Raw genomic sequence first — 12,449 nt, 5'->3', positions numbered from 1 at the left:
GAGGAGGAGGAGGAGGAGGTTGTTCACCTGAGACCTGAGCAATGCTGATGCTGTTTCCTGGAGCTTTGTTTTGGATGTGAAATGTTTTCTTCTCACTCAACAACGTAAAACCCCACTCCCTCCTCATCTCCCCTCTTATTCATCTTGACAAACCTAGAATAGAAATTTACCTTTGATTTAAAAGAAATATAATCCATTCAGTTGTGTAAAGGAGCCTCTTTCCACACCATTACCTCCCAATCCCCAAAGCAAAGCAAATCCCAGCTCTCATCATGACAGAAACCAATACTGACTCACTGTGCCATGTTGTGTGTGGCGGCTGGTGTGATGTATGATAATGAAGATCTCCGGCTGTAAGCTCACATGTGTGATCAGCAGCCGGATCCATGGAGACCACAGCTCTGAGAACTCTTCATGTACGATACACCATCACATGGTTACGCTGTTTTATAGGAAGTGAATTGACAGTTATATGGAAAAATAATCAGTGGATGCTAAATATTCACGGGTACCAGCCTCTCACACATGAGGATTTGATGATCATTGTTGTCTTATGTGATAACAAACCTAATAGCAATGGGTTTTGGACAGTTGATTAAATAAAACAATCAATTTGATTATGTTACCTGTTGCAGTTTAGAATTGGACATATTATCTGACACTTTGTAGACCAAGCAATCAATCAATTAATCTATTAATGAATAAAACAACAGTCTGATTAATCGATATTGAAAATGATCATTAGTTTTGGCTCTGGTACAGTTCAGAAAGGACAAACAAGTTTGTGTTTTTAATTTGGGGAGGATGCCAGTGAGCTACTGGCTTGAGATATTTCTGCTTGGTCGGTATTTATTAATCTGAAGGTCTGGACAACATAGACAAGCATTTTCAGTATGATCCTGTTTTCCTTTCACTGCAAACAGCATCATGAGGGAGTTAACATTTACTAAACATTATTCAGACATTAGAAAGTAACTTCCCTGCAGTGTTAAACATATTCAGAGTGAATTTGAAACCAACCAATCAGGTGCAGCCCAACAACAGCAGCTTTAATGTCCTGGTTAACAGCTTGAACTGCATGCAGCATATTTTTCACATGCTCCCGGCTATTGTGCATAATTATGTGACATTTTTTTGTGTTTAAGCCCCAACTGGATTTAACTACACAACTGCTGCATGCTCTTGTTCCTACCACAGTATTGGATGTGAGAGTCGGCTTTGATCTGACGTGCAGAGCTGCTGTATCTTTGTTTGATCAGAAAGCTGCAAGAAATAACTCAGTGGTGACGAAGGTCCTGTTGAAAAGCTTCGTCATGTTCAGTCTGTGCAGCTCCGGCTCCACCAGTGCTCCATCTGTCTGTGGACGCTGACCCCCCCCTGCTGGTGTCAGTTAATATCACATGTCACGCTTCAGAAGGTGGAGCTGGAAAATGCTTATAATTACTTTTTTATTGAATATGTCTTTCTAGCAAATGTCTTGCATTTCCTTTTGTAAATGAAATCCTCCTTGATTCTGCTTGACATCGTCCTACATCAGTTTTTTACATTAAAATTCTGAGAAGAAATTATTATGATTCATTAAGAGAAGTGGGAATTACACAACCTAAAAGAATGGAGGTAAACCTAAGTGTGAATGGCTTTTTATTTACATTTAGTTCTCTACATCTGCAGCCACACTCGCTCTGAGTCAGGCTGACCGGTCAGGATTAATACGTGGAGCAGACTGAGCACTTTCCCTCCACGATAATTTGTGTATCAATTACACTAATTGAGATGAGAAACGGTCTGACGCTCGATAAATGGCGTTTATTTCCTGGATTTTTTTTACATTTCGGTGAAGTCGGCCCGACACAGAACGAGGATTCAGATAAACAAACAGTTATCGGAGGAGCGAGATAATTCATGTGTTTGATAATGTGCTGTTCAATCATTTTAAGGGTCTTGTCAAAAGGGAAATGGAGGTAGAGGAATAATCAGAGCTGGATATATATGCTGAGTCAGAAGTTTCACACGTAAGGAAGTTTTGAGTGGAATGCAGTTTGTCAGTGGTGGACAGATAGTAAAAGTACCAAGCGTGAGATATTAGTTGACGTTATTTTGCCAAATGAAACTTCGGGGATTTTAAACTCCCAACTCCCCCCCCAGGGAAGCTCTGTTCATTTGAGATGCCTCATTCTTCATGTCGTCATTTCTCTCTCTTGTCTTGAAACCACTCATCACCGCTCGTCCCTGCATCTTCATTTCTCAGCAGCTAACCCCCCCCCACACACACACACCCTGGCTCTACCCCACCCTCCAGCCCTGTGTTAGTGCTGGCTTCATTTAGCGCTGCGATGCTAACAGCCTATTCTCCTTGCTCATCCTCTCCTCACTGAGCCTGCAGCGGTAGCAGCACTTTACACCGGGAACACACACACACACACACACACACACACACACACACACACACACACACACACACACACACACACACACACACACACACACACACACACACATACATACACACTGGGCGGCTGCTACAGGCTTTCTCTCCAGCTCCCTCTTTAAGTCTTTGTGCTCTCCACATGTGTGCTGCTTTTTAATGTGGCTCGTCTGTCCACCTCTCTCTCTCTCTCTCTCTCTCTCTCTCTCTCTCTCTCTCTCTCTCTCTCTCTCTCTCTCTCTCTCTCTCTCTCTCTCTCTCTCTTATCAGTCTGGTTTGAGGCAAGTTGTGGTTTTTATAAGCTGACATTATAAAGACATGGACCTTATAGCCATAACCAGATAGGTGTGTGTGTGTGTGGGTCGGTGTGTGTGTATGTGTGTAATACCAGCTGTAATTAGCCAGAAGCTGTAACTCATCTTATATAAAATATTCCTGGCTATTATGTGCATGTGCAAGAAATATCAGTGTTTTTTCTACATCTAATTAAATGCAAATCTGACTAATGAATGATTAATGCAAATACAAATGACTAAACTGCAACACAATACTGCAGATATTGTAAAAAGGGCTTGCTTAACGTTTAAACCCCTGCCTATCCACACAGGTGGTTTCTGCCGCTGATATACGAGCTGTGGCTGTAGATATGATGAAAATGTTTTTATTGTCACACACTCCTTCCAGCAATACGAAGGATTAAGGTTTACTCTGTCTAATCAGTTAATTGATTCCCTGAAAATTCAACCTGCAACACCTCAAGTAATCGAATAATGGTTTAAGTTATTTGATGATTGAGTTGCTTCAGTTTGAGATGTTTAAAAGTTTCAAATAAGTTATTGTCATACATTAAAAACCAAATTATTTACTATTAAGTATCACAACAAACAAAAGATGACAACTCTCAATTACTCAAATTATTGAGCTTTGACTAAAAGAAAATAATAATATCCTTATTTCAGGAGTAGATTCATTTCGGGCAATTTTCTACTGCAACTTAACTGCAGTGTTGTGTCACGGTTTGTATGCATTAACTATAAAGTGAATGCTTCAGGATGCACACACACACACACACACACACACACACACACACACACACACACACACACACACACACACACACACACACACACACACACACACATACAAACACACACACACACACACACACACACACAGACACACACAGTTTAACAAGGAAGTAGGCCAACACATAGAGACACCCACACACACAAAATCACAGCAGGCATTTTATAGACTGTATTCAGCTGCCCCGGCCTGCGATGCTTTAAAAGAACAAGACAAAGGTTGATGGAAGGGACTCGCCTCCACCAATCACAGCTCTCCATAATTCGTACACACACACACACACACACACACACACCACTGAGCTCTGAGCACTGTATCACTGTCCCCTGGTTGCCTATCGATTAGTCATGCCTGGCTGCTGTCATGTGCAGGAGTCCAGGGAAGTCCCTAATTGGTTAGTCCGGGAAAGAGAGAGAGGGAGAGTGAGGGAAAGGGAGAGAGAGTGAGAGTGAGTGAGAGGGGAAGGCAGCATAGAAAGATGAGAGAGGCGGAGGAAGACAATTGTCCACGGTGATCTGTCCTAATATTAAATCAGCAGAAAGATTAAACAAGACGATGACGGAAGAAAGACAAAGACAAGCAAACTTCACCGTGACTTTGACGTCCTCTGAATCTTTGACGGGAGAAAAGTCAAACACCAGAATCTAATCGGACTTCAGGTACGGGTTTTACTGCCTCTACTTTTCGTTGGGAACACGTCAATCAAACTGGGACAGAGCAACCAACACTTCGGTTTCTAAGCCAGAGTGCACGACCACATCATTGGACTTTACGAGTTACTCCGGGAGACTGAACTCTGGATTGGAGCATAATCGCGGAATGGAAATCTTCCCCTGGAGTGTATGAACTAACCGGCGTCCTCGGAAACAGAGCAGTCCGGACTCAAAGGAGGATCAACCTTTCCAAGTAGTCCTTCTACTTTGTCTTGGTCCCAAACCTTTACTGAGTTGGTGAGATGGTCCATATGCTCCTAATGGGAGAAAACTGAGAAGAAGAGTTTTAAGAATTGCACTAAAGGAGGATGCTTTGCTTTTCCAGACTAGCGAATGCCCTAATCCATATGGAGACGAAATGGAAACACTGCCAGAAAGGAGGGATTGTATTTTAAGTTTCTGATTGTGCGGTGATCTTAACGCACACCGATACAAGGCAAAGAGAGGGCGAGCACCATCTTTGTCCTGGACACAAGAGCATCGGCGGTTCTGGAGAGGCATGACCTACATTATTCGGACACGAGTGATTCAGAGGAGCTACTCGCTTTTGTCATCCTTGTAAAGGAGACAATGTAGTGAGAGCACGATAGAAAGATAAAGAAGACAGGAGGGTTTGCGGTGTGAATTTTTCTAAATATCTGTAGCCATGACTACCTACTTCCAGAGCCATGAGTTCTGCTGTAGCCCCAAGAAGCACAGCGGAGCCTCCGCCAAAGGCAAATCTGGCAAAGGAAAGGGAAAATCGAGCAAGAATGTTTCGCATTCCAAGCAAAACCAGAATTTACTGCAGATCCACACGCCCAATCACCACCTGCAGCCGTCGCCGCTCCACTCACCAAAGCACCATCCCCATTCGCCGAACCACGGTTGCCATTCACCCAAACAACTGCTTCTTTCTCCCTCCCCAAGCTACTACCACATAGCACCAACATCCTCAAGTCACCAACTGGCGCCACCGTCGCCAACGTACCAGCTGGCTCCGCAATCGCCAAATCACCTACTGCACTCGCCGAGCCACCACCAGCTTCACCTATCGCAGAGTCACCAGCAGCTGCACCATCACTGTCAGAACCAGCAACAGAACCATAATCCGGCGTCACCCAATCACCTGCTCCCCTCGCCATCGATGCATCAACTCTACCACCATCCACCGCACCCGATGCAGCTCCATTCCCCCAGTCACCACTCCTTGTTCCAGCAGTATCAACCACACCAGCACTACCCTTCCCCTCTTCCTCACGCCTCCCAGTCGCTGTCCATCCACCCTTTCCACTCCCCTCAGCTCCCCCTGTGTGCGGCGCTGGGCGGATACGGCTGGAACACGTTGCCGACCAATCTGGTCACCAAGGGCTCACGAGGAAAGTTCCCCAACCTGAGGGACAGCGTGAAGAAGAGTCCGACCAAGAGCAAATGCAAGGGCAAGGCTGGGAGCCGGCCCTGGCCCAATGACACGTATATCTGGACGGCAAACTCAATGCAGCCTCCCCCACTTGTGCCGCTCATACACCTTCCACATATACAGGCCCGAGTGCAGGTAGGTTTGATGGGCTCGGGTTAGAAGATAGTGTGTTTTAGTTCCTGAATCCTAGTCAAAAACTTTGAAAACTTGGGAGTTCTGCTCAATATAAAGCTTAAAATAGGTTTACTTAAAAAGCCTGTACATTTTGTGCTTACAAGAGATGCCTGATTAAGGTCATTTTTTAATAATGTGATGGAAGAATTCCTGGATCCTCCCCTTTTGTCCAGATTATGCCAACATTTTTTCATAGTTTATATTCCATGCATCCTTACGCCAAGTTTCATGGAATACAACAAACACAGACAGGGGGCGAAAACATAACCTCCGCTGTGAGAGTAATTTTGAATATATGAAGTCAAATATAAATAGGTATCTGTGTCCGGTTGTCAACACAATATTCTTCTAACTTTTTTTTGTAGTTACAGTTAATTGCACTCAATGAATTACTTTATCGTTTTTGAGTGAGGCTAACTTAAAGCTATCCGGTAGCAGCGACAGAAGCAATTGCGCCGCGACACCAGTGGGAGGCAGCAGTGCATGAAACTGTGCCCAAGTCTGTCAGAGAGAAGAAAAGGGAAGAAGAGAAACCATTTTGTCTTAAAGGGAAATAATAATACGTTTTTCAAATAGACTTTGAACAACAATATCAGGAAGCATCAGTTATTATCTCGTCAAATTGGTTTTATATCCCATTAATGTTCAAAGTGCTGCTGGAATCAATATGTGGTGAGACACATTCGACAACTGGTGACATCAGTGGGCATCAAACACACGATATGACCCTGTGATGGTGACTTCACATCGTACACCCGCTCCCGTACGCACACATAAGAGGGCGTCGGTTTTCAGACGTTGAAGGTCACTGCTGTAATGTCACTATTATCTTTGTCAAATTGCCCGTTTTTAGTGAAGCACTGACATCCTGGAGTGCGTTAGTGCTATTGAAATAGAGCTGTCATTGAAATAATGTCTGTGTGTGTGTGTGTGTGTGTGTGTGTGTGTGTGTGTGTGTGTGTGTGTGTGTGTGTGTGTGTGTGTGTGTGTGTGTGTGTGTGTGTGTGTGTGTGTGTGTGTGTGTGTGTGTGTGTGTGTGTGTGTGTGTGTGTGTGTGTGTGTGTGTGTGTCTGTACGGGATTTGACCCCGTTCGATTCTGAGTGATGCTGAGAGTAATTCTGGGAAATCCAGGAAACTAACAGACCAAGGGGATTGTGAGGAAAGTGGGAGTTTTACCAGAAGAACTCATAGCATAATAAAGTTTGTCACATTTGATTGAACTCAGCAGAATGATGATAACAGCAGTGTAACAGTCGTTATGGTCACTTTCATCTTCCCCGGTGATATAATCCGGAGAGCGCGTCAGACCATGTGTGACGGGATTCGTCTGTTGTGTAAACTCCTGGTTGTGGTTGTAGTTTTTCTTTTGGCTCAGAGATAGAAGTTAATAGTCTGGTTAGCGTGATTAGCACGACTGTTCCGATTTGATTAGAGTCACACTTCATCTGCTCATTATTCAATTCGCTCTTTGACTTCCGTTTTCTGCTTTGGGCTTCATACTCTATATCATACTGCCTGTTTGAAGTGTGTGCATGTCACTGACTGATTATTTAACTGCTGCTGTGCATCATCACACGTTTTAGGATTCTTCATTTCTGTTTATACAATCATGCTTAATTAGCTAATTGATAATTGTATAATAATGATGTTGATGAAGCGGTTGAACCCGGCACCCTGCGGTGGGGGATCATTTCAGTGTCTGCACACAAGCACACACTCGCTCCAACACACAGGTTTGGCACAGCTCTACTTATTACCTCCACCTAGGAGGTTATGTTTTCACCCCTGTCTTTTGCTTGATTACATTTTCATTAATAATTAATTGATACTAATGAAGCATATAAAGGGAACTGATGTTTATGAGTTTGTGCATTTTGGTGCGGATCCAAATAGAAGTTCAGATCGAAGGAATTTATATCTGGGAACCTTGACGGAGCTAAGCAGTCTACTGATGCAATTCTACAGTTTGCTTAAACTTCCATTGACTGTGACCAAAACCTAATTAAGGTTAAGTAAGTAATTTACATCCTACTTACTTACTCTTAACCCAGACCTCAGAAAAGATGTTTTACATTATTAAGACTTCATCTGGTCCCCATTAGGTCTTTTGGTCCTGAGAAGGTTAATGTTTATCCTGGAAAAGGTCCCAAAGAGACACAATCACACACACACACACACACACGCACACACATACTCCAATACTTTCCTGTTTCTTTATCCGTCCCACATACTGTAGCATGACAACTGGCTATAAATCACTTGTTTGTTTCTGTGTCTCTTTGCCTGATGAGACAAAGAGGGATAGTCTGGATCTGTTTCTAAGCTGTGCCGAGCTGGACTGAACCAGACCATAATGCCCCAATAACCACACGGCTGGTGGAACAGCATTTATGTAACAACTGACAATCACTTGCGTAGAGGAATAAAACTCTGTCTGGATATAGAAGCTGAGTGCGTGTTCGTGTGTGTATTAGTGAGTGCTTGTTTGTTTATATATGTACACATTTGTACTTCTGGCTTTTCATGTAACACAACCACACGCACACACACACACACACACACACAGACACACACACACACACACACTAATGATGTTACATAAGCCTGCAGTCTGACAAGGCGTGTCAATGGAATCACCAGCTGACTGACCGACTGGATTTGTCGCTCTGTGAATGACACGCACGAATACACACACACACACAGACTCACACACATAGGTTTAACTGCTGTGTACGCTGCCATTACAATCGTGACAGAGTTAATATCTTTCGCTGACATCAGCTGAAATGACACTTTTCTGGAAAAGCCAGAGATATAAAAAAAACTGAAGAAATTCTGCAGGAGAGGAAACAACAGAATCACACTGTACCTGCACAGTGTTTGGCTTCTCAAGCTTTTTATCTTGTAAACTAAATTTGTGTTGACTAAATACCCAGTACAGTGCAGACGTCACTGAGGATCAACATCTGTAGACATATTTCTTCAAGATATTTTACTCACCTGGTAGTGCAGATACTTCTAAATTTAGATTTTATATTTTTTAAGAAAAAAAAGGAAAATGCATACTCAATTGTACAGTGAACATTTTTGACCCTCCTCTTTTCAAGTATCTCTTCCTTTCATTCAAATGAACACACACACACACACACACACACACACACACACACACACACACACACACACACACACACACACACACACACACACACACACACACTTGGATCCTAGCAGCTGCATCTGTCAGGTCGTCCTTTTTCTGTCTCCTCAATATCTATCATCTGTTTCCTCCTGTGTGTCTGTTCTCACTTTTCCTCTCATTTCTCTCTTTTTGTATTTGCGTGTGTGCGTTTGTGTGTATATGTGTGTGTGTGTTGTGTGTGTTTGTGTGTGTGTGTTGTGCGTGCACCCTCTGCTCCTCATCACTGTTGTTGTCGAGCAGACACATCTGACTCCTCCCACCCTACCTATAATCCCCTCTGATCCCGCAGGCCCCCCTACGGGCCCCGCCCCCTTTTCTGCTCCCTTGTGGGATCAAGCGTCCAGCCAGTTTGACTGACAGACAGTTGGACATGTGGTGGAGAGAGAGAGACACATGGACTGAGATAATATATGTGTGTGCGAGAGGGAGAAAGAAGATAAAGGAGTGGAAAGGGGGGTGAGAGAGGTCCAGATTAGTGTTGAGCGATAGATGCTGATGCTGCTCTTCTCCGTACTGATGCTGTGAACTGTGGACTCGGGGTGGACTGTCCATTCGCCTTGTTTCCTAGTTGGTTGAACTCTTTTTTTTCCAGCTGCAGAAGAAGTGAAGCTGCAGGTTTCCTCCCCTGGACCGACTCGTTCATTGATGGTTTGTTGATTAGAGCTGCAGACGCTGAGAGGGCGAGTGTTAAATCCCATCAGAGGACACAGGGAGGCAGCAGGTGAAAGGATGGAATAATACGAATTGGTGTTGATATACTTCACTTGGAACCACAGGGAGGAAAAAGACAGCTTGTGGCTATTTATGTGATTTAGTGTGAGGTTTGTCATTGACTGTGGTTGCGTGGGAAGGAAGAGGAAAGATGATGTCAGGTTACCCCTGTTAGCTGGAGGAGGAGGAGGAGGAGGAAGAGGAGGAGACAGAGAACCACTTGGAGGAAAGTTTGGACTGATTCAAAAAGTGTGATGGATCTGGGAAGTCAGTTGAATTCAAGCTCCTGGATGCAACAGACGTAGAATTAGGACAAGGTCGTCAGCTATCATGTCCTAATCAGCATTCAGAGTAGAACCTGAAACCCAAGCGTTGCTGTCATGTAGTACTTTGTGGTGATGTTGTGAAACGCTGAGTGTACTCGATGGACCGAGCAGTACTTTAAAGTGTGGTTGTCAGTGTAGTACATTAGTATAAGGGCTGTGCAGTATGTCATGCGGTGAATGCAGTCGCTCCCGGGTGGTAATCTGTAGCAGAGGTTCTCAACATGCCGTATCAAAACATGAGACGAGTAAGTGTGTGTGTGTGTGTGCGTGTGCGCGTCTCTGTTTCCATGATACTAAAATGACTGACACTTGTGTTCTGTTCTCTCTTGCAGGCCAACCCCCCTCCGGTGGTGGTCAACGCAGACAGCGTGGACACGCCCCCATACGTGAGTCCCGGCTCTAACATAATGACAGTGACACTAAATTCACAGCTCGACTCCAAAGTCAAGTGAAGTTAAATCACATGGCTGGAGGTGACTTTATGTTTATGGTGCAGCTGAATATGCAAAATTCATCATTTTTACAGCCTGACTGATTTATTAGTTGGCTGATAAAAATCAACGTTATTGTTTGAAAACGTTTACTTCACAGAGCAAGCTATCTAGAAGAGGTGTACAAAAGGTTTATTTTCTTTATTCAAGTTTTATATATTTGGTCGTATTTACTTTTTTTATAATGAAGTTTATGGTTAAACTGTAAAATGTCAAACTACATTTCTTGATCACTAGAGTTTGATAAACCCATCTAAGGAATCATTTTATAACTTTCTGATATCGATATTGGCATCGGTCCACAAAATCCATATCAGTTGGGCACTAAACAGAATGCTTTTTGTGGTGAAGACCTTCGCTTGAGGGATTTCTTTTTTGTAAGTAATTAATTTTCATTTATTAAGTAAACACACGGGACGTTTGCTGCTTTTATTTCAAATCACAAAAAATGTATCAATTATATTTGGGTTTTAGACTGATGACAAACAAAGAGTAATAGTGACATGAAAAAAACTACTTACAGATTTGTTAATAACAAAAAACATAAACATGCAAACATTAAAATATAGTTAGTTGTATTCCCGTAAATCATCAGAAGAACTTATCCACTGATCGAATATTCATTAATATACTTTTCAGTGTCTTTAAATTATTTTACTGACAGTCTATGTATTCATAATCTCATCTCAAGTTTATATATGTAACTGTACATTTTTGTGAATATTTACATCACATATGTTTTGTCATTTCCAGCCATTAAAAACTTATGTCGTAGGTTATACAACTTGCTAAACTTTTCGGAGCTTCCACTGAAAACGTGCTGTCATATTAATATTTGCACAGTGACGATCGTAACCTCCTGGTTTCAGACTGAAAGCTCAGTCTGGAATTAGATGGAGATGCAGATGTCAGTTTTACTGGTTGCCAGCTGCCGGAGAGAATCCGTGTCGCTTGTTGTCGTTAGATAAGTTTATTATGTAATTACCACAGAACGAGTCCCTGCTGAACAATGGAGTTTCTCTAGCAGACAACTTTTAGAGCAGATGCTTCCTTTAAGAAACTTTTATATAACTTCTTACATATTATTTTAGAACTTTGACATCCTTAAAACTCTAGAATTAATGAACAGTTATATTACAGACGATAATTGTACTATATTTAAATATTCTTTACAGGAATCTGACATCTGCAGTACAAGTTAGCCATTGGCCTCAGCTTTGACCAGAATAAACTTTATTTCATCTTAGAAAACCAGTGACTCCAACCAAATCTGGTCGAGTCTACATATGTCCCTGAATGTGTGTGTGTGCTGGATACTAGTTGACAGGACATGTTGGCTGATGGGAGATTGTATGAAATGACAGGAATTCAAATTCTAAACTAATCTGACTGCACAGACACAGATTACAGCCAAGGGGATTACATTGGGCCATTGGGATGCCACTCGACCACTCTGGGTTTTTGTGTGCGTGTGTGTGTGTGTGTGTGTCTGTGTGTGTGTGTCTGTGTGTGTCCGTCTGCAGCTATAGCAGGAAGAACATCATCCCCCAGTTTAAACCTAGTGGGACACAGCATATATAATGGTCTGCCCAGATCAGATTTAACTGAACATGCGCTTCTCACTCAGTCAGACAACGTTATGTTAGTTTATAGTACGAACCGTCCTGGCCGAGCTCTGTGATTGGCTCGCGAGCAACTCATCAGGGATGATCTTAGCTATGACATCACAGATACATCATCATTAAGTACGTATTATCAGCTTAATCTGTGGGATTCATGCGTCATTCATGAATAATATTTTCAAAAAACACTAAATTCACTTTTCTATCAGAAATATTACGAATTAATCGATGATCAGATAAATCAGCTGAGACGTTATGTTAGAATAATGAAGGCTGACATCGACTGGTACTGAATCCGAGCA

At 42.7% G+C, this 12,449-nt stretch overlaps 1 protein-coding gene across 2 annotated transcripts in view; it reads left to right on the top strand.

The window, feature by feature from the left end:
- Window positions 1–12,449, top strand: part of LOC133010067 (disks large homolog 1-like) — a 104,159-nt gene that overhangs the window by 55,709 nt on the left and 36,001 nt on the right. For both annotated transcript variants that reach the window (XM_061077483.1, XM_061077484.1), the window contains exon 7: window positions 10,367–10,420. In XM_061077483.1, coding sequence (XP_060933466.1) covers window positions 10,367–10,420 — 54 coding nt within the window. The remainder of the gene's footprint in view (window positions 1–10,366; window positions 10,421–12,449) is intronic.

Source organism: Limanda limanda, chromosome 9 (assembly GCF_963576545.1).
Source record: "Limanda limanda chromosome 9, fLimLim1.1, whole genome shotgun sequence".
Lineage (NCBI taxonomy): Eukaryota > Metazoa > Chordata > Actinopteri > Pleuronectiformes > Pleuronectidae > Limanda > Limanda limanda.
Note: the sequence above shows the minus strand (reverse complement) of the source record. Positions and strands in the feature narration are given on the sequence as shown.